Source organism: Pseudophryne corroboree, chromosome 11 (assembly GCF_028390025.1).
Source record: "Pseudophryne corroboree isolate aPseCor3 chromosome 11, aPseCor3.hap2, whole genome shotgun sequence".
In the NCBI taxonomy this organism is placed as follows: domain Eukaryota; kingdom Metazoa; phylum Chordata; class Amphibia; order Anura; family Myobatrachidae; genus Pseudophryne; species Pseudophryne corroboree.
Genome location: NC_086454.1, coordinates 160,987,718 through 161,013,874, shown reverse-complemented (window position 1 = coordinate 161,013,874; position 26,157 = coordinate 160,987,718). Strand labels below are relative to the sequence as shown.

Below are 26,157 nucleotides of genomic sequence, written 5' to 3'. Positions count from 1 at the left end.
CATTCACGCCACACAGCAATCCGGATACAACCCGTGTTTAGCCAGGCTTTAAACAGGAAGATTTACCAAAGTAAAGAGGCCCGGCGCTTGAAAATAAGGTGTTTGACCTAGAGCTGCTGTTAAAGGGATAGTTAGTCCCTAAGAAAAAAGTATAAAGAGAAAAATGTACAGCGCTAGAAACTGGATATAGAACAATATATATTTTTTATTCAGTAACTTTAAAAGATCTAGTTGCAACTAGCAAATGACATATAAAATAGTGGATAAAAATCAATCTAAATGTAGACAGAAAAAGGGCAAACACAGCACAGTGAAATATTTGGTATATTACCACATAAGGAAGCCACACACAGTATCCTATTTGTAATCCTTGGAAGAAATGCCACAGTCCAGGGGATATAGGCCCTCATTCCGAGTTGATCGGTCGCAAGGCGAATTTAGCAGAGTTACACACGCTAAGCCGCCGCCTACTGGGAGTGAATCTTAGCTTCTTAAAATTGCGACCGATGTATTCGCAATATTGCGATTACTAACTACTTAGCAGTTTCTGAGTAGCTCCAGACTTACTCTGCCTGTGCGATCAGTTCAGTGCTTGTCGTTCCTGGTTGACGTCACAAACACACCCAGCGTTCGCCCAGGCACTCCCACCGTTTCTCCGGCCACTCCTGCGTTTTTTCCGGAAACGGTAGCGTTTTCAGCCACACGCCCCTGAAACGCCGTGTTTCCGCCCAGTAACACCCATTTCCTGTCAATCACATTACGATCGCCGGAGCGAAGAAAAAGCCGTGAGTAAAAATACTTTCTTCATAGTAAAGTTACTTGGCGCAGTCGCAGTGCGAACATTGCGCATGCGTACTAAGCGGATTTTCACTGCGATGCGATGAAAAATACCGAGCGAACAACTCGGAATGAGGGCCCTAGATACCGCTTGTTGTAAATTGTTTAGTCCATATGGAGTAAGATGGAATGACCTTTGGTAGCTTTTGGACAGTTGCAGTCCTGTATATGAGCTTGGTCTTGTACTCCTTTCTTGGATGACAACAAGTTCCCCGTTAGAGATCGTAGGCGGACTTCTAGGCGTATTCCAGGATGGATGTGGTATCTGTGATAGCAGGCTCCTTTAGAGCTTACCAACAGGACTGCAACTGTCCAAAAGCAACCAAAGGTCATTCCATCTTACTCCATATGGACTAAACAATTTACAACAAGCGGTATCTATATCCCCTGGACTGTGGCATTTCTTCCAAGGATTACAAATAGGAGACTGTGTGTGGCTTCCTTATGTGGTAATATACCAAATATTTCACTGTGCTGTGTTTGCCCTTTTTCTGTCTACATTTAGATTGATTTTTATCCACTATTTTATATGTCATTTGCTAGTTGCAACTAGATCTTTTAAAGTTACAGAATAAAAAATATATATTGTTCTATATCCAGATTCTAGCGCTGTACATTTTTCTCTTTATACTAGGCTTTAAACAGGGGTTGAAAAGACAGGTTGCTCGACCTGGGATAGTCAGGTTCACGGTGTATGAATTTGAACTGTTGTTGGATTTTTGTGGAGAGTCAGAAAACAATACATTTCTGTAAACGTTATTGTATAAGCAATCAGAAAAACAATGTTTCCATTTGCCTTGATATATACATGGCCGCCATCTTGGAATTTACAAAAGGCTGCCGGAAACAAATTTTCGTCTATAACTCGGCTTCAAACCAACATAGAAATTTGATTTTCATAGCTGAACTACCATTTTCAGGGCCATAGAATTAAATGCTCCTAGTTGCAGATGTTGCAAATGTGTTGAGACAATTGTTACAGCAGTTCTTGTATTATGGGGGTCATTCAGAGTTGTTCGGTCGCTAGCAGATTTTAGCAGCATTGCACACGCTAGGCCGCCGCCCTCTGGGAGTGTATCTTAGCTTAGCAGAATTGCGAACGAAAGATTAGCAGAATTGCGAATAGAAAATTCTTAGCAGTTTCTGAGTAGCTCCAGACTTACTCCTACACTGCGATCAGCTCAGCCCGTTTCGTTCCTGGTTTGACGTCACAAACACGCCCTGCGTTCGGCCAGCCACTCCCCCGTTTCTCCAGACACTCCCGTGTTTTATCCTGGCACGCCTGCGTTTTTCCGCACACCCCCAGAAAACGGCCAGTTTTCGCCCAGAAACACCCACTTCCTGTCAATCACACTCCGATCACTTCAACGATGGAAATTCTTCGGTCGGACGTGAGTAAATCTACTAAGTCTTGAGCTAAAATACTTAGCGCATGCACACTGCGTACCATGCGCATGCACATTTTTTACTTACTCGCTCCGTTGCGAAAATCAGCAACGAGCGAACAACTCGGAATGACCCCACATATTGTAGTTTACATATTGTAGTATACAGCAGTTGTTGTATTATATTATATTGTAATGTTTTTCTTGTTCTGTTTTCTGTGTTGTAGGCTTTAAAAATGAGTGACAAACCACAAGCTGCTGAAGGAGCTACGTGTCCAGCTCAGGAGTTTATCAACTGGAAGCAGTGTATACTCTGCCAGTTTGGTTCTGACAATGAACAGTTGGTGCTACATCCACAGATAAAATCCTACCAGCGTGTGCTGGACGTACAGTAGTAGTAGGAACTCCACAGGAAGATCAGCAGCAAGAGGGTGGGATGGACACCACAGCAGATGCTACAAGCCTCAAGATAGCCCTGGTAGATGGAATGGTTCTTCTGCAGAAAATGGTCAAGAAACCTACAACCATAGTGACAGTCAAAGATCTCAGTGAATTCTTCAACGACAGGCTGATGTCGCTCACACGAGATTTTGATGAAATCATACTTGTGTTTGACACAAACAAGGAAGACCCTCTGAAGGGTGCTACTAGGGATAAAAGAAGGCAAGGAAGAGCACCAATCCAATATAAAGTCATATAAAGTCACAGATGACACAAACATAAAACACATCACAATGTCCAGGTTCCTTTCACATAAAAAGACAAAAGGCTGAACTGACCAACTACCTTGCTACAAAGACTCTATGGTACAACAGTGCATCAAACAAACTGGTCATCACATCTTCGTCAGGGCATACCAGTTGCAATAAAGACTTGCTTTTCCTGGATAACAATCACAAAGAAGCAGACACAATGTTGATCTACCAAGCTATCCTGGCATCACAGCGAAACCCAACAGATGCACGGATGGTTTTCTTCTCCCCAGACACAGATGACCTAGTGTTAGTCATAGCAAACTATGACCTCCTGCTGAAGACACATCCATTTCCATGGCCTCTAGGGTTATGGAGATGGAGCCATAGGGGCAGAAAGAGCAAAGGCTTTGCCAGCATTCCATGCGTTCACTGGCGCTGACACCACTGGAAGGTTCTCTCGTACAGGCAAAGCAACCTGGCTGCAACTCTACATGAAGGCAGGTATAGAGATGTAATACGCTCTCTGCAGATGCTTTCAACAGAGATAGAAGTGACGGAAACTATGTTGGTCACTCTGGCTAGATTTGTCTGTGCAGCCTACTCCCCCAAAGCCATCCACATCAAGACAATCCCTGAACTACGATGGCATCTCTTCTGTAAGCATATGGTGGAAAGTAACAAGCTACCTCCTGCTCTTCAAGTTCTGAGACAGCATGTCCCGAGAGTCCATATCCAAGCCAGATTGTGGGGACAGGCCAGCATTGCTCTGAAGGATCTTCAGTTGGACCCACTGCAGAATGGCTACCACAAGCAGTCCAATGGCCAGCTGAAACCAACCATGACAGTTGCCCTTCCAGCTCCAAAGGCCATCATTGAGATGGTTAGCTGCAAATACAAAACAGAATGTTCTTCTGCCACATGTTCTTGCAAAACAAATAACTTATCCTGCACCGACCTTTGTCAGTGCGGCAGTGAGTGTCAGAATGATGAAGACATACAGAATAACTATAAAAGTGATGATGAGGAAGATGGCGACAATATGTAAAGACTCTTTGTATTATTGCATAGGTTCTCAAACTCGGTCCTCAGGACCCCACACAGTGCATGTTTTGCAGATAACTCAGCAGGTGCACAGGTGTATTAATTACTCACTGACACATTTTAAAAAGGTCCACAGGTGGAGCTAATTATTTCACTTGCGATTCTGTGAGGAGACCTGCACAACATGCACTGTGTGGGGTCCTGAGGACTGAGTTTGAGAACCTGTGTATTATTGCATTGAAATTGGTTACAAAATTAATTATACAAAATATATATGTATAATAATACAAAAATAAACCCATTTCTGTCATGAATGGTGTTTCGGAACTTAATGGTCACTTCCTTAGTGCAATGTTCATGTATGATCGCTTATAGAACATTGAATAATACGGAAAATATCAGTCTAATAGGTTTGTGGTCGAATCTACTTTATCTACTTTGGTACCATTTGATTCTTTGGCCCTGAAAATGGGAGTTCAGCTCTGAAAATCAAATTTCTATGTTAGTTAGAAGCCGAGTTATAGACGAAAACTTTGTTTCCGGCATCCATTTAGTAAATTCCAAGATGGCAGCCATGTATGTATGTATGTATGTATGTATCAAGGCAAATGGAAACATTGTTTTTCTGATTGCTTATACAATAACGTTTACAGAAATGTATCGTTTTCCTACTATCCACAAAAATCCAACGAAATTACAGAGTGAACCTGACTAATATTTCCCCTGGCTCCTTTCACAGTGCACAAAAGAAACGGGTTTTGGCAGTGTGAAAAGGGGTATTAATCAGACACAGAACCTGTGTAACCCATAAACATTCCAGTTTAAAGGGACAGGTCCCCATTTAACAACAAAAACGTTTTCTTAAGCTAAGTAATGTTATCGCTCGCCGCTCTTTTTTTTTACTTGTATTCAGCATTGAAGCGGTCGCTGGCGAGCGGTAGCGTAAAAACATCAGTCAGCGCTGTTTTTCAAGGCCAAACAGCGCTGACGAATGCTCTTTTTCTCCGGCGTCCCCAACTACTGAGCATGTGCCATTCTATGCATATTCCCGGCACATGTGCAGTAGTGATTTCCGGACGCCGCGGTCATGTCAGGGCTGCATGACGAAGAGGCGGAGCTGTGCTGCCTCTTCTCCACCCCTCGGTTTCCATAGAAACCTGGCAGCTGGGGGCAGCGCTGCATAAACACCGCCGCAGCTGTGTTTTAACAGCTAGGATTAGGAGACAAATCTGATTAAGGTAGGCGGGTGCTATTACAGAAATAGTGCTCATTGATAAATATACACCTACATACATCAATGGGTTGACGCTAATATGATAGCGCTATCAAGCATTCATAAATAGAACACGACCCTAATTAGCAGGAAAACGAGTTTCCACAAAGTAAACTCTGTTGATAAATGGGGGCCATATCATACCTCCCAACATGACCCTCTCCAGGAGGGATACAATGCTCTGCTCCTGGACTTCCCTCTTAATTTATGATTGCCCTCACCTGTGGTGAAACTCCTTTCTTATCCATTAACCTGTTCAACGCAGATGCCGGCAATCATACATTAAGAGAAAAGTCCAGAAGCAGAGCATTGTGTCCCTCCTGGAGAGGGTCATGTTGGGAGGTATGCCATATAATGGTAAGCCTACGGGGACCAGCACACATTTTTCGTTCAACGTAATCACTGACTTGGTCATGTTTATGATTAGTTCTCCATACAAGGTCATGGATAAATTCGGTGCTTATCTGTAGATGTCACCCTCCCCATATGTGCCAACTCTATGTCTCCCAGTCACCGTTTTTGGCCGGTTAATCTTTCCTCCAGGAGCCATGCTGCAATCACATGCGTCCGTAGTATACGAGCAGCTTCCGCCTTCCCCGCGTTCTGCGTTCCACTTTCAAGCCTCGCTCTGAAGTGTCTATTAAATTGGCCAATCATTTGTCAGGAGAATGCTGAGGTCTGGGGGCGTGTCTATAGAGGGGTATATACTGGCGGCCTGTTTAATTAGCGTCTCAGACACATCCGGCGCATACTCTGAGTACGGCGGAGTGGCTAGTAGATGGGCGTGGAGAAGCAGCCTGTAAGCAGCAGCAGCAGCAGCAGCGTTGTGTATTAGTGGCGGTCGCCCTGTAGGCTGCTGCTGATCCTATACACTACAGGTGGTGAGTACTACAGACCTTACCCACCCTTATGGTTACTGCAGGGGCGCGGGATGGGGGTAACACCAGACAGGTTTACGTGCAGCAATATAAGTCAGTTTAGGTCTGGGTGCAGGTAGTTTACAGGTGATGCGTATTAGTCCTCTATTTCTTGGCACACAGGATGTTGGCTGTATCCTTGTGTGATATGTACGGAGGTAGATTATACCCGGTGCTATGTCTTCGGTGCCAGCTGTGACCTGGGCTGGTTCTATCCTCAATCGCTGGGACAAGATATTGTGCTAACCTTGTACAAACATACTTACCATTCTCTGGCTGCAATAAAAGTGGCTGTGTTCTGTTTGTGGCAAATCCTAAGCATGATGACAGTAGAACAAAACTTTAAAATACCCTGAATATATGTGCGGTGTGCAATGTTTTTGAGTGTACAGTGCATAGGTAGAGTACACACAATCTGGTTGTGAACTGTATTCTGGCTAAATTTCTTGTGACACTTCAAGGAACAGAACTGTTTATAAGCAGCACTGCACACTGAAGTTGGCTTTTTAACTCGTCATGGATTGCAACCAAGGCTACTGGAGAGCCATGATCCTCTACGACTAAAGTGGTCTGCAGCAGGAGAGTTTTGACTAAATGTTGGTTTTGGGAAGGAAGCAGGTGGAAGTGCACCACCAAAGAAGTTCAGATGTGAGTGCAGAGTGGCTAAGAAGATGGTGGCTGTTTTTGTGGCCAAGACTGGTCATGAAGCCACCATACCACTTGTACAGCAGCGCACTGTCACTGGGGACTGGTATGCCAACCAATGCCTTCCACAGGTGCTGGAAGCAATTTCCAGGCACTGTCCAGCAACTTGTGCTCTTCTCCATCATGACTATGCCCCTGTCTTCAAGTCCAGGAAGGTGGTGTATAATATGGTATGTAAATGTACCAAGGAGCTTGGTCATCCACCATACAGTCCAGACCTAGACCCCTTTTTATGGTGTTCCCACAAATCAAGTGCAAGATGTGTGGTTTGTTTTGAGTCACTGGAAGCTGAAGTGGAGAACTTGATCCAGCGTGTAGAAGACATGCCTGCTTAGGACTTTGTCCTGCTGCTTCACCCAGTGGTTTGAGCACATGCAACTTTGCAAAGGTTAATCTGGTGAATACTTTGCAAATGTAAGGTTCACTTTATTTGTAAATATAATACGACTTGTGCATCTGGAAGCATATTGCACACCCAACATGCATGCAATTTTCAAGGCCAAAGTACAAAAGCAGTAGTAAATAACTTGTCGCCATGTACACCAATACACCATGTACAATAACTGGTGCTTGTGTTCTGCATGCTATCAGTGGGAGTGGTCTGGCTGGTGCGTTGTCTGGGTACTGGTAGCACACAGATGATTCATTAGTCCTCCATTTTGTGGCATACAGAGTGTTGGCTGTTATCTATGGAGGTATATTATACCTGGTGCTATGTCTTCGATGCCAGCTCTGACCTGGGCTGGATCTATCCTCCATAACTGGCACAAGTTTTATGGTGAGTTGTGTTCAACACGTTACGGTCTGACACATATGTAGTGCTGCATGTCTATGTAGCTCTGAGGGGATGTCGCATGATGGGCTGCAAGCAAAGATGAGAGTTCGGCACGGGGGGGGGGGGAGAGAGCATGGATGCTGGTAGCAGCAGGCACATGCCATTGCAATGGCACCATGTGTTAGCTGTTTGCACATAATTGTATTCTGCCCATAGTATGGCTGCTGTAATGATACTGTGTTTCATTCTCATCAAAATCTTATGTTTCAGGTGCTCAATGAGGTGAGAGAACAAGTCATCGACAGTCTGGTTTTGGACATGTCAGAACATAAGTGTTCATAACCTCTTTAAAATGTAGGTCTGTATAATCTTCCTTACAGTTCAATACAACATAGGACAAGTACAGGGTATATAAACAGCACTGAAGTATCAGGTGGCAGAAAACCGAATGATTTGGTGCCATCAAAGGGAGTATTGAGAATATGGTTTAAGTAAGACGAAAAAGCACATGAGGAGAAGACCCTGCTTGTGAGAACTTGCATTCTAAATATAGAAGGCTGGAACTGTTTTTAGGGTGTCTATTATACAGTTAATGCTGGTTTGTAAAGTGTATTTACACTAATCTGTTTAGGGGTGAACTTTATTTTTGGTAAGACCTTCTTGAGTGAGCTTAAATGAAAGTAAGATCATAATGATTGGTAAATGATACTGAAATAATAGGCTTTTAATACCTGCCGGTAAATCCTTTTCTCTTAGTCCGTAGAGGAAGCTGGGGTCACCATAAGAACCATGGGGTATAGACAGGATCCACAGGAGACGTGGGCACTTTAAGACTTTTCAAGGGGTGTGAACTGGCTCCTCCCTCTATGCCCCTCCTCCTGACTCCAGTTATAGCAGGCATGTCCAAACTGCGGCCCTCCAGCTGTTGAGAAACTACACATCCCAGCATGCCCTGACACAGCTTTAGCATTCTCTGACAGCAAAACTGTGTCAGGGCATGCTGGGATATGTAGTTTCTCAACAGCTGGAGGGCCGTAGTTTGGACATGCCTGAGTTATAGGAACTGTGCTCAGGGAGATGGACATTTCGAGGAAAGGAATTATTTTTAAACTAAGGTGAGACGCATACCAGCTCACACCTCAAACATGCCGTACAACATGGCATTCAACGGAACTCTATTCAACAGCATGAACAATGTCAGCAACCGGCTGATTATTAACGAAACACAACCTGTGTGTAACTAGAACTAATAACTGCAGATACAGTACGCACTGGGACGGGCGCCCAGCATCCTCTACGGACTAAGCGAAAAGGATTTACTGGTAGGTATTAAAATCCTATTTTCTCATACGTCCTAGAGGATGCTGGGGTCACCATAAGAACCATGGGGTTACACCAAAGCTCTAGAACGGGCGGGAGAGTGCGGATGACTCTGCAGCACCGATTGACCAAACTTGAGGTCGTCATCGGCCAGGGTATCAAACTTGTAAAACTTTGCAAAAGTGTTTGAACCCGACCAAGTAGCTACTTGGCAAAGTTGTAACACTGAGACCCCCCGGGCAGCCGCCCAGGACGCACCAACCTTTCTGGTAGAATGGGCCTTCACCGATTTCGGTAATGGCAATCCAGCTGCAGAATGAGCCTGCTGAATCGTAGCACAGATCCAGCGTGCAATAGTCTGCTTGGAAATGAGCCGCAATCTTGTTGGGATCATACAGGACGAACAGAGCCTCAGTTTTCCTAAGCTGAGCCGTCCTGGCGACATAGATTTTTAAAGCTCTGACCACATTGAGAGACTTCGACTCCACTAAGGCGTCAGTAGCCACAGGCACCACAATAGGTTGGTTCATGTGGAACGATGAAACCACCTTCGGCAGAAATTGTTGACGAGTCCTCAACTCTGATCTATTTTCATGGAAGATCAAATAAGGGCTCTTGTGAGACAGCCGCGTCGTCGGCACCAACTGATTTCGGCAAGTTTAGGAGCCAACCATGTTGTTGCAGAACCGTCGGGGAAAGCGTAACGTTCTGCAGTAGCTGGTCCCTGGATCTCTCCTTTATCGGGAGATCGTCCAAGTACGGGATAATTGTGACTCCTTGCTTGTGCAGGAAAACCATCATTTCCGCCATGACTTTGGTGAAAACCCTCGGAGCCGTGGACAGACCAAACTGCAAAGTCTGAAATTGGTTATTACAATCCTGAACTGCAAACCTCAGGTAAGCCTGATGTGGAGGATAAATGGGAACATGTAGATAGGCATCCTTTATGCCTACCGACACCATAAAATCCCCTTCCTCCAGACTGGAGATGACTGCCCGGAGAGATTCCATCTTGAATTTGAATTTTCTTAGGTAGAAATTGAGGGATTTCATGTTCAGGATTGGTCTGACTGAGCCATCCGGCTTCGGGGCCACGAACAGGCTCGAATAAAAGTCTTCTCCCTGTTGTGACGGGGGAACCCTGATAATGACCTGATTTTGACACAGCTTTAGTATTGCATCGCATACTACCTCCCTTTCCGAAAGAGAAGCTGGTAAGGCCGATTTGAAAAATCTGCAAGGGGGAACGGCTTGAAACTCTAGTTTGTACCCCTGGGACACTATTTCTACAACCCATGGGTCCAGGTCCGAACGAATTTAGAATTGACTGAAGAGTTTGAGACGTGCCCCCACCGGTGTGGACTCCCGCAGAGGAGTCCCAGCGTCATGCGGTGGATTTGGCAGAAGCCGGGGAGGACTTCTGTTCCTGGGAACCTGCCACGGCCGGAGATCTTTTACCCTTTCCCCTTCCTCTAGTAGCAAGAAAGGAAGAACCTCGGCCTTTCCTGTATTTATTGGGCCGAAAGGAGTGCATCTGATAGTGGGGCGTTTTCTTCTGTTGTGCAGGAACATAAGGTAAAAATGATGACGTAGCCGTAGACACCAAATCGGCAAGGCCGTCACCAAACAAGACACTACCTTTGTATGGTAGAGACTCCATATTTTTCTTAGTCAGCATCAGCATTCCATTGATGAATCCACAGTGCTCTCCTAGCTGAGACCGCCATGGCATTGGCCTTTGATCCCAAAAGGCCAATATCCCTCGCAGCTTCCTTTTTAGGTATGCTGCAGCATCCCTGATATGACCTAGTGTCAAGAGAATGTTATCCCTATCTAGGGTATCTATATCAGATGACAAGTAATCTGCCCACTTCTCAATAGCACTACTCACCCACGCAGATGCAATGGCTGGCCTGAGCAGCGTACCTGTGGTGACATAAATGGATTTCAGTGTATTTTCCTGCCTACGATCCGCAGGATCCTTAAGGGCTGCCGTGTCAGGGAACGGAAGAGCCACCTTTTTGGACAGCCGTGAAAGAGCTTTGTCCACAATAGGGGGTGACTCCCACTTTTCCCTATCCCCAGAGGGAAACTGGTATGCCACCGGAATCCTTTTGGGAATCTGAAACTTTGTCAGGACTTTCCCAAAACTTTTCAAATAGTGTTCAGTTCATGAGAGGGAGGAAACATTACCCCAGGCTTCTTTCCCTTATACATACAGACCCTTTTGTCAAGAACAGTAGGGTCCTCCGATATATGTAATACATCTTTTATCGCCATAATCATGTACCGAATGTTCTTTGCCAATTTCGGATCTAATCTGGCATCACTATAGTCAACACGAGTCAGAGTCCGTGTCTGTATCCATGTCTGCCAACTGGTCAAACTATCACTTTTGTGACCCCGAAGGGGTCTGGACTTGCAACAACACATCCTCCACAGATTTATTCCATGCCTGGTTCTGAGACTCTGATTTATCCAATCTCTTATTATTAAGAGCCACATTAGCATTCAACACATTTACCCAATCAGGAGTCGGCGGTGCCGACAGGGTCACTCCCGCAGTCGTCTGTGTCCCTAACAGTCTCCTCCTTGGAAGAGCACTCCGCCTCAGACATGCCGACACACGTGTACTCAATACTCAGACACAATGGGCATATAGTGGACAGACCCACAGTAAAGTCTGTCAGACACAGAGGGAGTTTGCCAGCTCACAACCCAGCGCTTCACCAACTGTTCTGAAACACTAAACCATGCCCCAGACCTGCAGTGCTTTTATAATAACTATATATTGCACCAAAATTACTGTGTGCTCCCCCCTTTCACCCTGATACTTATGCAGCAGTGTGAGGAAGGACCAGAGGAAGACTAAGCTCTGCCCCCGCAATGGCACGCTTCAGTCCTGCTTTTTTTTAACTAAATATTTATACTGGCGGGGTTAGGACAGTGCTTCTGCACCTATGTCCCCTCTTGCCAGTCTATTTAGAGGCTTATATGCTGCCCAGGGGGCCCCCCTGCACCCTGTAGTGCTGCTGTGTGTGGGAGCATGGCGTGCAGCGTGCGATCACTGTGCGGTACCTCATAATGCTGTCACTGAAGTCTTCTTTGCTGCTTCTACTCGCCTGTCTTTTGACTTCTGGCTCTGTAAGGGGGTGACGGCCGGCTCTGGGAGCGAGCATCTAGGCGTACCTAGCGATCAAACCCTCAGGAGCTAATGGTGTCAGCAGAGCCTTTAAACTTGCTAGAATTAGGTCATACTTCTCTCCCCAAGTCCCACGAAGCAGGGAGACTGTTGCCAGCAGTTCTCCCTGAAAATAAAAAACCTAACAAGTCTTTTCCGAGAAACTCCGAGCTCCTCAGAGTGCATCCAGTCTCACTGGGCACAATTCTAAACTGGAGTCTGGAGGAGGGGCATAGAGGGAGGAGCCAGTTCACACCCCTTTCAAAGTCTTAAAGTGCCCATGTCTCCTGCAGATCCCATCTATACCCCATGGTTCTTATGGTGACCCCAGCATCCTCTAGGACGTATGAGAAATAGGTGGCTACCAAATAGAACAATCACAGCCAAAAATGTAGAAAATGGTTCCTTGTGACATTTTAAAATGCAGGCATGCCAATACAGTAGGTGTTCCCTGAAGCTGGATTCCTGCAGGTGCTTGAACAATGTTGTGTGGTAACGATTGACTCCATGTTCTAGCTGAAAGGCTTACTTGTGGTTAAGCAGTCCTTGTACTTACATCGGTGGAGGCTGCCCCATATGCAGCGATGCATTTTACTTGTGTAGTCTGCAAAATACAGAATGTATTTAAATGTATGATGGAGGGGCCACCGTAAATATCTGCGATGACTGTTTTTTGCCCCCCCCCCCCCCCCCTTCACTTCTGATGGCAGCTTATGTTTCTGAGTGATGTGATGCACACCCGCTGTCTGAATTACCCAGCTCCAGAATGTGAATCAGTCTGGCCCCTGCAGCTAACTCCATCTGTAGATGGCTGTAGCCTATGAGTTACAATTCACAGAAATCACTGAGGGTCGGAATCCTCTCTAGCTGCCACACATGCATGGTCTGTACACTGGGGCAGATTCCAACACCTTCAGGAGCCCTTGTCCCTGCGTGTACACTGATGCATTCTGTCAATATTGTGATGCGGTTGTGGGTGCTAATTTCCTGGCCAGATCACACTGCAAATGATTATTAAATGGGTGTACTTCTGCAGTGGTTACAAGGCACAATGCACACATTTCAGATTACTTAAAGTGTCATTTATTGCTGAAGTGTAAACTTATGAATAAATCCTAAACTAGTAGTTTGATCCGTTTAGTGTTGAAATCAAATATCCTATAAAGATTTACAATGAAGTTGTATGGTGGCTTAAAAATAAAAAAATGGCTGAACAAAATAGATACTTAATTTCTTTTTGCTTTGACATGATATATGCACACTGAATAACTTGTGCTGAAGTCGGCCCGGGTATATTCTCTAGTCCTGGTATAGTGGCTGGGTTTGATTTACCTATTTACTTTTCTTGTCTGTTCTGGTGCAGAACTGAAAGGAGGGTGATGGCATAACGTTATCACAATGCTCCCAGCTAATGCGCAGGGGTCGCCGGGGGTAATGGAAAGCTCCCGCTCTGTAAAGTGGAAAAACAAAAATGTGAATTAGTAGCCCATAGTCCTACTGTAGGCTAGAGATGGTGATATAACTGGGCTTCGCTTAGTATTGGACAGCGCTGCAGACCCCCATAGAAGTCTGAGTTTTGTTGGAAATGGAGGGATCCCAGCAGATATCTCCCTCCATGGTACACTCAGAGGATACTTTAATGTTTGCAGGTATCCTCCCCCATACTAGTTGTTTGAGTATTCTGCAGATATTTGATAAATAGGCCCCGGGAAAAGGCAGCTTTGTCAGTGCAACTATGTTTCAAGATGCAGTGCTTGGCAGCTCATGTACAGATCACAGGAAGGGTCTCCCAATAAGATGGACTATGTATGGGTCTAGCTCTATTCGGGTTCACTACGATATGCCGGTGGTCGGGCTCCCGGCGACCAGCATACCGGCGCCGGGTGCCTGACCGCCGGCTTACAGACAGTGTGGCGAGCGCAAATGAGCCCCTTGCGGGCTCGCTGCGCTCGCCACGCGCGCCATACTATATTATTCTCCATCCAGGGGGGTCGTGGACCCCCACGAGGGAGAATAAGTGTCGGTATGCCAGCTGTCGGGCTCCCTGCGCTGGTATGCTGGTCGCCGGGAGCCCGACCGACGGCATACTGAAGAACACCCCTCTATTCACATAAAAGGTACAGATATCGGCAGGGTTTCCCTGGAGACCATAATGGTTTAAACATTGATTCTTACCGCATTGATGAACTACAATTGTGAAGAACATTGAATATATGGGGAAGATTCAATAGTTTTTGCCAATAGCCTTGAGTGCCACAGGCTCCAAATACTTTTGGCTGTTGTACCATGCATAAAGCAGCTAAACCAGTCTAAAGTACCGGGCACCCACCAAAAGCCTGACTTTAGGTAGACTTCTGCTTGCCACCTCAGGAGGGTGTTTTCAAAAATAATGGGTACCTGTGATATTCATGACCGTTGACACAAGCAATTGAATAGCTCCTGCCAGGTTATTTTGGGCCGGGGCTGTGGGTTTCGGTGAACACTCTCCCCCATAATGTTAGCTTTGGGGATTACATCAATTGTAGAATTTTGCATTACTGTTAACAGATCTGACTTGGATTTCAAAGTAATTTGTACCTCTAACTTGCAGGGCAGCAGCCACTCCCTTCCTGATGCTCAGGCCTCACCGCTTCCTATTTTCTCCTCTGCGTCGGTGTCTGATACATACATGTGGGAGAAATGCTGGCACTACGAGGAGAGGAGGTTGGTATAGCTCCCTGAATCTTTGATCTGAGCGTTTGTGGCTATACACTGTGGTGGCTATACACACTGGAGGAAAGCCTTGCTTGTACCTGCATTGGGTGCAAGCAAATTAAGTTTTCTTAAGGGATAACCTGTGTTATATTGGTGTGCTGAGCTTTGCTGCTAATTGAATTAGTGAATAATGTCTCGAGCAGCATAGTGGTGGTCAGCATCTAATGTTTCTGTCACTGTTGATAAAAGTGCAACCAAAATGTACATGTACCATTTATGGGCCCTACACACTTTGCTATCCGCTGCCGAGCTGCCCGATGGTGGATATGGCCATCAGGTGACATATATAGAGGGGGGGGGTGTGTTTCTTCACGCCACCTGGCTCCATAGCAGTGCAGGCAAATATGGTCAAGATCATCCATATTTGCATGCACAAGCAACGGTGCACCAGCGATGAACGAGCGCGGGGCCGCGCATTGTTCATCGCTGGTGCCTCCACACTTAGTTATGAACGGTATCTCGTTCATATCTTTCAGTATTATCGCCAAGTGTGTAGGGCCCATAAGTCTTGGAATCTTGTCATGTGTTGGATGATTCTGGTTATGACGCTGCACATGTAGGCTGACATTAATAGTGTCCCCCATACGCACCAGAACATATTACTGTAGGGTTTCCTATTATTTGAGCTTGGAAGTGCTTATTTCAGCCCTGTAAAACTGTTAGTTTTCTATTCCACATGAGTTATGACACGGGTTCCTAAACTCTCCTAGGGTTTTATTTACCCAAATTATAACTAATCGTATCTATAATATAACAAAACTGAAGAGTGCATGTATGATATGTATGTTGAATGTAATATGCATACTATTTTCACTATACTGTACACATACCAAATAACAGGCACTCTTCTACACAGAAATGGCTAAAGAGCAACCTACTATGGGCAATGGCCCTCCTGTTTTTCTAAAGGGGTGAAAATGTGTGTTTTTGCACATTACCAGTTATTTATATAGCGCGCACATATTCTGCAGCTCTTTATAGAGAATATTTGGCCAATCGCATCAATACCTGCCCCAGTGGAGCTTGCAATCTACTGTAGTAATATTCAAGGGGACAGGGAAGAGGACTACTGCACTAGTGTTATCCTCGTATTTCGTTAGAATTACTCCCAGATTAAATCGCATTCAATCAAATCGTAGTTGTGGGTGCTGCCACCCACAAGTAGTATTGTTGTCAGTATAGATACAAATTATCCAAAAGAGGAAAGAAAAGAATTGGTCTTTCAGTGGTGCACAGAGAAAAGATAAGTAGCATAAAGGTAAGTACTATAAAAAAAAATAACTTTTCAATCATCATAAAATGCCCACTGAAATATTTCATACACTTTAAAAACAGTGTATTAGACAACACATAAGACATAACTTGTGAATTAAAATAGTCGTGTGTGTACTCAGTTTGCTAATTGTATTTGTTTGTTTGAGGTATTAAACTTCCTAATCGTTATGTACTTATCTATATTATGACCTTTGTGTAATAAACGTGCCTCTGTTCTCAATACACCTTTTTGTCTCTTATGTATTCAAGTTATTTTATGGTAAGATCTGTATGTTCCTTCTGCTTATACTGTGTAGGCATAAACTCCCCCTCTTATACATATCAATTTCTCTAACGTCCTAGAGGATGCTGGGGACTCCGTAAGGACCATGGGGATAGACGGGCTCCGCAGGAGACATGGGCACTTTAAGAAAGACTTTAGTTCTGGGTGTGCACTGGCACCTCCCTCTATGCCCCTCCTCCAGACCTCAGTTTGATACTGTGCCCAGTGGAGACTGTCAGAAAGCTCAGGAGAGCTCCTGAAAAGCACCCAAAGTATTTTGTTAGGTTTTTTTTTTATTTTCAGGGAGCACTGCTGGCAACACTCCCTGCATCGAGGGACTGAGGGGAGAGAAGCAGCCCTACTCTGAGTTGCAAGGTCCTGCTTCTTAGGCTACTGGACACCATTAGCTCCAGAGGTTTTGGTACACAGGATCTCACCCTCGCCATCCGTCCCAGAGCCGCGCCGCCGTCCCACTCGCAGAGCCGGTAGATAAAAGCCGGGTGAGTATGAGAAGAAAAGAAGACTTCATGATTTTCACTGAGGTAACGCACAGCACTGCAGCTGTGCACCATTGCTCCCATACACCTCACATGCTCCGGTCACTGTAAGGGCGCAGGGGGGGGGGCGCCCTGGGCAGCAGTATAAACCTTTTTGGCAAAATATATATATATATATATATATATATATAATAATTATACACACACACACCTGGGCACTGTATATATGTATGAGCGCCCGCCAATTTTACAGTTTAAGCAGGACAGAAGCCCGCCGCCGAGGGGGCGGGGCTTCTCCCTCAGCACGCACAGCGCCATTTCTTTTCTCCACAGCACCGCTGAGAGGAAGCGCCCCGGACTTTCCCCTGCTTATACCACGGTAGACAAGAGGGTTGAAAAGAGGGGGGGGGACACATAATTCGGCGCAAATTACATACAGCAGAGCTACTGGGCGAACATTAAGTTACGGTGTTATTCCTGGGTTATATAGCGCTGGGGTGTGTGCTGGCATACTCTCTCTCTCTGTCTCTCCAAAGGGCCTTGTGGGGTAACTGTCTTCAGACAGAGCATTCCCTGTGTGTGTGGTGTCGGTACGCGTGTGTTGACATGTCTGAGGCGGAAGGCTATGTTAGAGAGGAGCGGGAGCAAATGAATGTGGTGTCTCCGCCGACACCTGACTGGATGGATATGTGGAATGTTTTAAATGCTAGTGTAAACTCATTGCACAAAAGATTAGACAAGGCTGAAGCTTTGGCACAGTCAGGGTCTCAACCCATGCCTGATCCTATGTCGCAGGGACCGTCGGGGTCTCATAAGCGCCCACTATCCCAGATTGACAGATACTGACACGGATTCTGACTCCAGTGTTGATTACGATGATGCAAAGTTACAGCCAAAATTGGCAAAATCCATTCGATATATGATTATGGCAATAAAAGATGTTTTGCACATCAGAGGAACCCCCTGTCCCTGACAAGAGGGTACATATGTACAAGGGAAAGAAGCCTGAGGTAACTTCCCCCCTCACACGAGCTTAACGAGTTATGTGAAAAAGCTTGGGAATCTCCAGATAAAAAACTGCAGATTTCCAAAAGGATTCTTATGGCGTATCCTTTCCCATCAACAGATAAGTTACGATGGGAATCCTCCCCTAGGGTGGACAAAGCATTAACACGCTTATCCAAGAAGGTAGCCCTCCCGTCCCAGGATACAGCTACCCTCAAAGATTCTGCTGACCGCAAACAGGAGATTACCCTGAAGTCCATTTATACACATTCAGGTACCTTGTTCAGACCGGCTATTGCGTCGGCCTGGGTGTGTAGTGCTGTAGCGGCATGGACGGATACCTTATCTGAGGGGATGGATACCCTAGATAAGGATACTATTTTATTGACCCAGGGGCATATAAGAGATGCTGTCCTATATATGAGAGATGCTCAAAGAGACATTAATCTACTGGGTTCTAGAATAAACGCTATGTCGATTTCTGCCAGAAGAGTCCTATGGACACGGCAATGGACAGGTGATGCCGACTCAAAAAGGCATATGGAGGTTTTACCTTACAGGGGTGAGGAATTGTTTGGGGAAGGTCTCTCGGACCTAGTCTCCACAGCGACAGCTGGAAAATCAATTCTTTTACCTTATGTTCCCTAACAGCATAAGAAAGCTCCGCATTATCAAATGCAGTCCTTTCGGTCACAAAGAAACAAAGTGCGAGGTGCGTCCTTTCTTGCCAGAGGTAGGGGCAGAGGAAAAAAGATGCACAACACAGCTAGTTCCCAGGAACAGAAGTCCTCCCCGGCCTCTACAAAATCTACGGCTTGACGCTGGGGCTCCACTGGCGGAGTCCGGCCCAGTGAGGGCACGTCTTCGGAGTTTCAGCCACATCTGGGTTCACTCCCAGGTGGATCCCTGGGCAGTGGAAATTGTCTCTCAGGGTTACAAGCTGGAATTCGAAGAAGTACCTCCTCGCCGATTTTTCAAATCGGCCCTACCAACTTCTCCCCAGGAAAGGGAGATAGTGTTATATGCAATACAAAAATTGTATCCTCAACAGGTGGTCAAGGTTCCCCTCCAACAAGGAAAGAGATATTACTCGACCATGTTTGTAGTCCCGAAACCAGACGGTTCGGTCAGACCCATATTAAATTTGAAATCCCTGAACCTATACTTGAAAAGGTTCAAGTTGAAGATGGAATTGCTAAGAGCGGTCATTGCAAGCCTGGAAGGGGTTTTTTTTATGGTGTCCCTGGACATAAAGGATGCATACCTTCATGTCCCCATTTATCCACCTCATCAAGCGTATCACAGATTTGCGGTACAGGACTGTCATTACCAATTTCAAACGTTGCCGTTTGGTCTCTCCACGGCCCCGAGAATTTTCACCAAGGTAATGGCGGAAATGATGGTGCTCCTGCGCAAGCAGGGTGTCACAATTATCCCGTACTTGGACAATCTCCTCATAAAAGCGAGATCAAGAGAGCAGTTGCTGAACAGCGTATCACTTGCAACACGGCTGGATTCTCAATATCCCGAAGTCGCAGTTGGTTCCTACGATTCGTCTGTCTTTCTTGGGCAAGATTCTGGACACGGACCAGAAGAGGGTTTATCTCCCGATAGAAAAGGCCCAGGAACTCATGACTCTTGTCAGGAACCTATTGAAACCAAAACGGGTGTCGGTGCATCACTGCACTCGAGTCATGGGAAAAATGGTGGCATCATACAAGGCCATTCCCTTCGGCAGGTTCCATGCGAGGACTTTCCAATGGGACCTACTGGACAAGTGGTCCGGGTCACATTTACAGATGCATCAGTTGATCACCCTGTCCCCCAGGGCCAGGGTATCACTCCTGTGGTGGCTGCAGAGTGCTCACCTTCTCGAGGGCCGCAGATTCAGCATTCAGGGCTGGATCCTGGTGACCACGAACGCGAGCCTCCGAGGTTGGGTAGCAGTCACACAGGGAAGAAATTTCCAAGGTCTTTGGTCAAGTCAAGAGACTTGTCTTCACATCAACATCCTGGAACTAAGGGCCATATACAACGCCCTACGTCAAGCAGAGACATTACTTCGCAACCAACCGGTTCTGATCCAGTCAGACAACGTCACCGCAGTGGCTCATGTAAACCGCCAAGGCGGCACAAGGAGCAGAGTGGCGATGGCAGAAGCCACCAGAATTATTCGCTGGGCGGAGAATCACTTAAGCGCACTGTCAGCAGTGTTCATTCCGGGAGTGGACAACTGGGAAGCAGACTTCCTCAGCAGGCACGATCTGCGTCCGGGAGAGTGGGGACTACATCAGGAAGTCTTCGCACAGATTACAGGTCGGTGGGACTGCCACAAATAGACATGATGGCGTCCCGCCTCAACAAAAAGCTACAGAGGTATTGCGCAAGGTCAAGAGACCCTCAGGCAGTAGCTGTAGACGCCCTAGTGACACCGTGGGTGTTCCGGTAGGTCTATGTATTTCCTCCTCTTCCCCCTCATACCCAAGGTGTTGAGGATAATAAGACAAAGAGGAGTGAGAACAATCCTCATTGTTCCAGATTGGCCACGGAGGACCTGGTATCCAGATCTGCAGGAAATGCTCAAAGAAGATCCGTGGCCTCTTCCTCTAAGACAGTACTTGTTGCGGCAGGGGCCCTGTCTGTTCCAAGACTTACCGTGGCTGCGTTTGACGGCATGGCGGTTGAACGCCGGCTCCTAGCAGAAAAAAGCATTCCGGTTGAGGTCACCCCTACTCTGATAAAGGCTAGGAAGGATGTGACAGCTAAACATTATCACCGTATATGGCGAAAGTATGCTTCTTGGTGTGAAGTCAGGAATGCTCCTACGGAAGAATTCCATCTGGGCCGTTGCCTTCACTTCCTACAAACTGGAGTAAATTTGGGCCTAAAATTAGGCTCTTAAGGGCCAGATTTCGGCCTTATCCATTTTCTTTCAAAAGGAATTGGCTTCTCTTCCAGAAGTTCTGACTTTTGTAAAAGGAGTGCTGCATATTCAGCCTCCTTTTGTGCCTCCGGTGGCACCTTGGGACCTTAACGTGGTAAGTTTCTAAAATCACACTGGTTTGAACCACTTAAAACGGAGTTAAAATATCTCACGTGGAAGGTGGTCATGTTATTAGCCTTGGCTTCGGCTAGGCGAGTGTCGGAATTAGCGGCTTTGTCACATAAGACCATATTTGGTATTCCATGTGGATAGAGCGGAATTACGGACCCGTCCTCAATTCCTACCAAAAGTGGTCTCATCTTTTCATATGAACCAACCTATTGTGGTGCCTGTGGCTACGCGTGACTTGGAGGATTCCGAGTTACTTGATGTGGTCAGGGCTTTGAAAATTTACATGGCCAGGACGGCTAGAGTCAGGAAAACTGAGGCGCTCTTTGTCCTGTATGCAACCAACAAGATTGGTGCCCCTGCTTCAAAGCAGACTATTGCTCGCTGGATTTGTAACGATTCAGCAAGCGCATTCTACAGCTAGATTGCCGTTACCGAAATCGGTAAAGGCCCATTCCACGAGGAAGGTGGGCTCTTCTTGGGCGGCTGCCCGAGGGGTCTCTGCACTACAGCTGTGTCGAGCTGCTACTTGGTCGGGTTCAAACACTTTTGCAAAATTCTATAAGTTTGATACCCTGGCTGAGGAGGACCTCCTGTTTGCTCAATCGGTGCTGCAGAGTCATCCGCACTCTCCTGCCCGTTTGGGAGCTTTGGTATAATCCCCATGGTCCTTACGGAGTCCCCAGCATCCTCTAGGACGTTAGAGAAAATAAGATTTTAAACCTACCGGTAAATCTTTTTCTCGTAGTCCGTAAAGGATGCTGGGTGCCCGTCCCAAGTGCGGACTACTTCTGCAATACTTGTATATAGTTATTGTTTAATAAAAGTTATAGTTGCATTGGTCCTGCACTGATATGTTGTTTTTTCATACTGTTAACTGGGTAGTTTATCACAAGTTATACGGTGTGATTGGTGTGGCTGGTATGAATCTTGCCCTGGATTAACACAAAATCCTTTCCTCGTACTGTCCGTCTCCTCTGGGCACAGTTTCTCTAACTGAGGTCTGGAGGAGGGGCGTAGAGGGAGGAGCCAGTGCACACCCAGAACTAAAGTCTTTCAGTGCCCATGTCTCCTGCGGAGCCTGTCTATCCCCATGGTCCTTACGGAGTCCCCAGCATCCTCTACGGACTACGAGAAAAAGATTTACCGGTAGGTTTAAAATCTTATTATTATTTTTTTTATGTTGGATCATAGCTATCACTTAATAACTATTGTCTCCCAACATAGATGATATCCAGGTAATTGTGTAAGTTATGAGTTATTTTTTAGTGTGATATTACATCCCAATTTCAGGTGTGTCCCAGAATCATTCACTGCTGGCTAGGGTAGTCAAAGTATATGTAAGCAAATACACTGCTCAAAAAAATAAAGGGAACACTTAAACATCACAATGTAACTCCAAGTCAATCACACTTCTGTGAAATCAAACTGACAATTTAGAAAGCAACATTGATTGATAATTAATTTCAAATGCTGTTGTGCAAATGGAATAGACAACAGGTGGAAATTATAGGCAATTAGCAAGACACCCCCAATAAAGGAGTTGTTCTGCAGGTGGTGACCACAGACCACTTCTCAGCTCCTATGCTTTCTGGCTGATGTTTTGGTCACTTTTGAAAGCTGGCGGTGCTTTCACTCTAGTGGTAGCATGAGACGGAGTCTACAACCCACACAAGTGGCTCAGGTAGTGCAGCTCATCCAGGATGGCACATTAATGCGAGCTGTGGCAAGAAGGTTTGCGGTGTCTGTCAGCGTAGTGTCCAGAGCATGGAGGCGCTACCAGGAGACAGGCCAGTACATCAGGAGACGTGGAGGAGGGCAACAACCCAGCAGCAGGACCGCTACCTCCGCCTATGTGCAAGGAGGAACAGGAGGAGCACTGCCAGAGCCCTGCAAAATGACCTCCAGCAAGCCACAAATGTGCATGTGTCTACTCAAATGATCAGAAACAGACTCCATGAGGAGGGTGGTTTGAGGGCCCGACGTCCACAGGTGGGGGTTGTGCTTACAGCCCAACACCGTGCAGGACGTTTGGCATTTGCCAGAGAACACCAAGATTGGCAAATTCACCACTGGCACCCTGTGCTCTTCACAGATGAAAGCAGGTTCTCACTGAGCACATGTGACAGAGTCTGGAGACGCCAAGGAGAACGTTCTGCTGCCTGCAACATCCTCCAGCATGACTGGTTTGGCAGTGGGTCAGTAATGGTGTGGTTGGTGGCATTTCTTTGGGGGGCTGCACAGCCCTCCATGTGCTCGCCAGAGGTAGCCTGACTGCCATTCGGTACCGAGATGAGATCCTCAGACCCCTTGTGAGACCATATGCTGGTGCAGTTGGCCCTGGGTTCCTCCTAATGCAAGACAATGCTAGACCTCATGTGGCTGGAGTGTCAGCAGTCCCTGCAAGACAAAGACATTGATGCTATGGACTGGGCTGCCCGTTCCCCAGACCTGAATCCAATTGAGCACATCTGGGACATCATGTCTCGCTCCATCCACCAACGCCACGTTGCACCACAGACTGTCCAGGAGTTGGCGGATGCTTTAGTCCAGGTCTGGGAGGAGATCCCTCAGGAGACCTTCCGCCACCTCATCAGGAGCATGGCCAGGCGTTGTAGGGAGGTCATACAGGCACGTGGAGGCCACACACACACTACTGAGCCTCATTGTGACTTGTTTTAAGGACATTACATCAAAGTTGGATCAGCCTGTAGTGTGTTTTTCCACTTTAATTTTGAGTGTGACTCCAAATCCAGACCTCCATGGGTTAATAAATTTGATTTCCATTGATTTTTGTGTGATTTTGTTGTCTGCACTTTAAACTATGTAAAGAACAAAGAATTTAATAAGAATATTTCATTCAGATCTAGGATGTTTATTTTAGTGTTACCTTTATTTTTTTGAGCAGTGTATATCGGCTAAACTGCCTCAAGGGATTTAGTAATTATAAGAGTCCCTGAGTTGGTCCTAAATCTGGCAGTACTATAGCAGGTAGCTGTCTGTAATTTGAGAATTAAAGGTTACTGGCACAATTATGGGCACTCCATAATTAGTATATTACAGGTAACTTATTTTCCAGTTTGGAGTGTCCTGGACTCTCCCACAGTGGAGGACTTGCACTATGTTGGCAGTATATAAAGTCAGACTATTGATGTGTATTGTGTATATCCCATTGGACATCACTCTTGTTATATACAACTGAGTTTTATGAGAGATGTACATACACTTGTCTGTTTAATATAGATTTATGTATTAAAAGAGGGAGTATAGTGTCTTGGTTCATGAAATCCTTGTTATAATATATGGTTCTCATAGACAGTATGACATTTATGAAAAAAATATTACACATCAACATGATATTCTAATTCAATGATTCTAAACATTTCATCGTTTGGCCTCTTATTTAATGAGGCAGATCACATAAATGGCACTGGAGGGAAATACAATGATGAATATAATATACTAAATTAGTTTCTGTTGCTTATATTGAATCCAATGTGTAATTAATCTTGAGTAGCATTAGCCACTATATTGGGAGTGTAAATTAAGAAATACCAGGTTCTAGCTGTTGCATATTTTGTATCTTTCAGCAGGTTTGGATACAATGTATAGCTAATTTAAACATGGTGCACTGTGCTCTCATGCCCATGTGCTTATAAATCTGTAGCAGAGTATCCGTTTACTATATGATTAAGGATTAATTGTTTTTGTCTCTTCCCCCCCCCCCCCCCCCCCCCCCCTTGATTTAAAGCGTCATTGAAATATTCCAAATATTTGTACCTAGCTAGCACTGTACTGGCTACATAAGGTGGATGCAGGCCATATATAACCTGCTGCTCATATTCCTCTATCACGTGCTCCCCGATGTATCACGGTGTATTAAATGAACTGGTTAACACCACACAAAGGTCATATAGGCACATGCTACATATGCTGTGAACCGCCAACGCGCATTTCATAGAATTTCATAAGCGCCTGTTCATCAAACCTCTTGTGACAAATGTGGGGTGATGAAAGCATATGTATCCCGGATGGCAAGTCAGTGCTCTGTCCTGTTCCTCGGAACATCCTTAACAATTTTAGATGGTATAATCGGAGTAACAGCCACATGAATCTGAGCATCTGTGGGATGTGCTGGAAAAAATAGGATTTTAATACCTACCGGTAAATCCTTTTCTTAGGCTGTAGAGGATGCTGGGGACTCCAAAAAGACCATGGGGTATAGACATGCCCATGTCTCCTGCGGATCCCTTTAAGACTTTAAATGGGTGTGAACTGGCTCCTCCCTCTATGCCCCTCCTCCAGATCTCAGTTATAGGAACTGTGCCCAGGGAGACAGACATTTCGAGGAAAAGGATTTTTGTTAACCAAGGGTGAGATGCATACCAGCTCACACCACAACACACCGGACAACATGACATTTAACTAAAACCAGATAACAGCATGAACCAAAAAATCAGCAACAGGCTGATCGAACTAAAACACAATCTTTATGTAGCAAAAGCAATAACCATGAACAAGTACTGCAGATAGTCCACACTGGGACGGGCGCCCAGCATCCTCTACGAACTAAGAGAAAAGGATTTACCGGTAGGGTTTTAATACCTGTTTTCTCCTTTGTCCTAGAGGATGCTGGGGACTCCAAAAGGACCATGGGGTTTATACCAAAGCTCCAGAGCGGGTGGGAGAGTGGGGATGACTCTGCAGCACCGATTGACCAAACATGAGGTCCTCATCAGCCAGGGTATTAAACTTGTAGAATTTTGCAAAAGTGTTTGACCCCAACCAAGTAGCTGCTGGGCAAAGTTGTAGCGCCGAGACACTTCGGGCAGCCCCCCAAGATGAGCCCACCTTCCTGGTAGAATGGGCTTTTACGGATTTTGGTAACTGCAATTCAGCCGTAGAATGAGCATGCCGAATCGCATTACAGATCCAGCGTGCAATAGTCTGCTTAGAAGCAGGGGCCCCAATCTTGTTGGAAGCATACAGGACAAACCGAGCCTCTGTTTTCCTAATACGAGCCGTTCTGGCAACATATATTTTCAAAGCTCTGACCACATCAAGAGACTTTGAATCAGCCAAGGTTTGTTCATGTGAAACGAAGAAACCATCTTGGGTAAAAATTCTTGACGAGTTCTCAACTCCGCTCTATCCCTGTGGAAAATCAAATAGGGGCTTTTGTG

At 45.8% G+C, this 26,157-nt stretch overlaps 2 protein-coding genes and 2 non-coding genes across 6 annotated transcripts in view; 3 read left to right on the top strand and 1 right to left on the bottom strand.

The window, feature by feature from the left end:
- Positions 1-5,866, bottom strand: part of C11H11orf98 (chromosome 11 C11orf98 homolog) — a 28,764-nt gene extending 22,898 nt beyond the window's left edge. The window contains exon 1 of the mRNA XM_063945046.1: positions 5,746-5,866. Within this exon, the coding sequence (XP_063801116.1) occupies positions 5,746-5,781 (36 nt within the window). The 5' untranslated portion in view covers positions 5,782-5,866. The remainder of the gene's footprint in view (positions 1-5,745) is intronic.
- Positions 5,867-5,949: 83 nt separating this feature from the next.
- Positions 5,950-26,157, top strand: part of CSKMT (citrate synthase lysine methyltransferase) — a 36,540-nt gene continuing 16,332 nt past the window's right edge. Inside the window, exons 1-3 of one of the 3 annotated variants that reach the window (XM_063945043.1) lie at positions 5,950-6,112; positions 7,899-7,982; positions 14,720-14,832. In XM_063945043.1, coding sequence (XP_063801113.1) covers positions 7,981-7,982; positions 14,720-14,832 — 115 coding nt within the window. In that variant the 5' untranslated portion in view covers positions 5,950-6,112; positions 7,899-7,980. Of the gene's footprint in view, positions 6,113-7,898; positions 7,987-14,719; positions 14,833-26,157 lie in introns of all 3 variants that reach the window. The other 2 variants (XM_063945044.1, XM_063945045.1) reach the window with 2 other exon arrangements.
- On the top strand, positions 6,251-6,383 carry LOC134971115 (small nucleolar RNA SNORA57). Its single transcript, XR_010190242.1, has one exon. It is a non-coding gene; the product is annotated as a small nucleolar RNA SNORA57 (small nucleolar RNA).
- On the top strand, positions 7,505-7,625 carry LOC134971116 (small nucleolar RNA SNORA57). Its single transcript, XR_010190243.1, has one exon. It is a non-coding gene; the product is annotated as a small nucleolar RNA SNORA57 (small nucleolar RNA).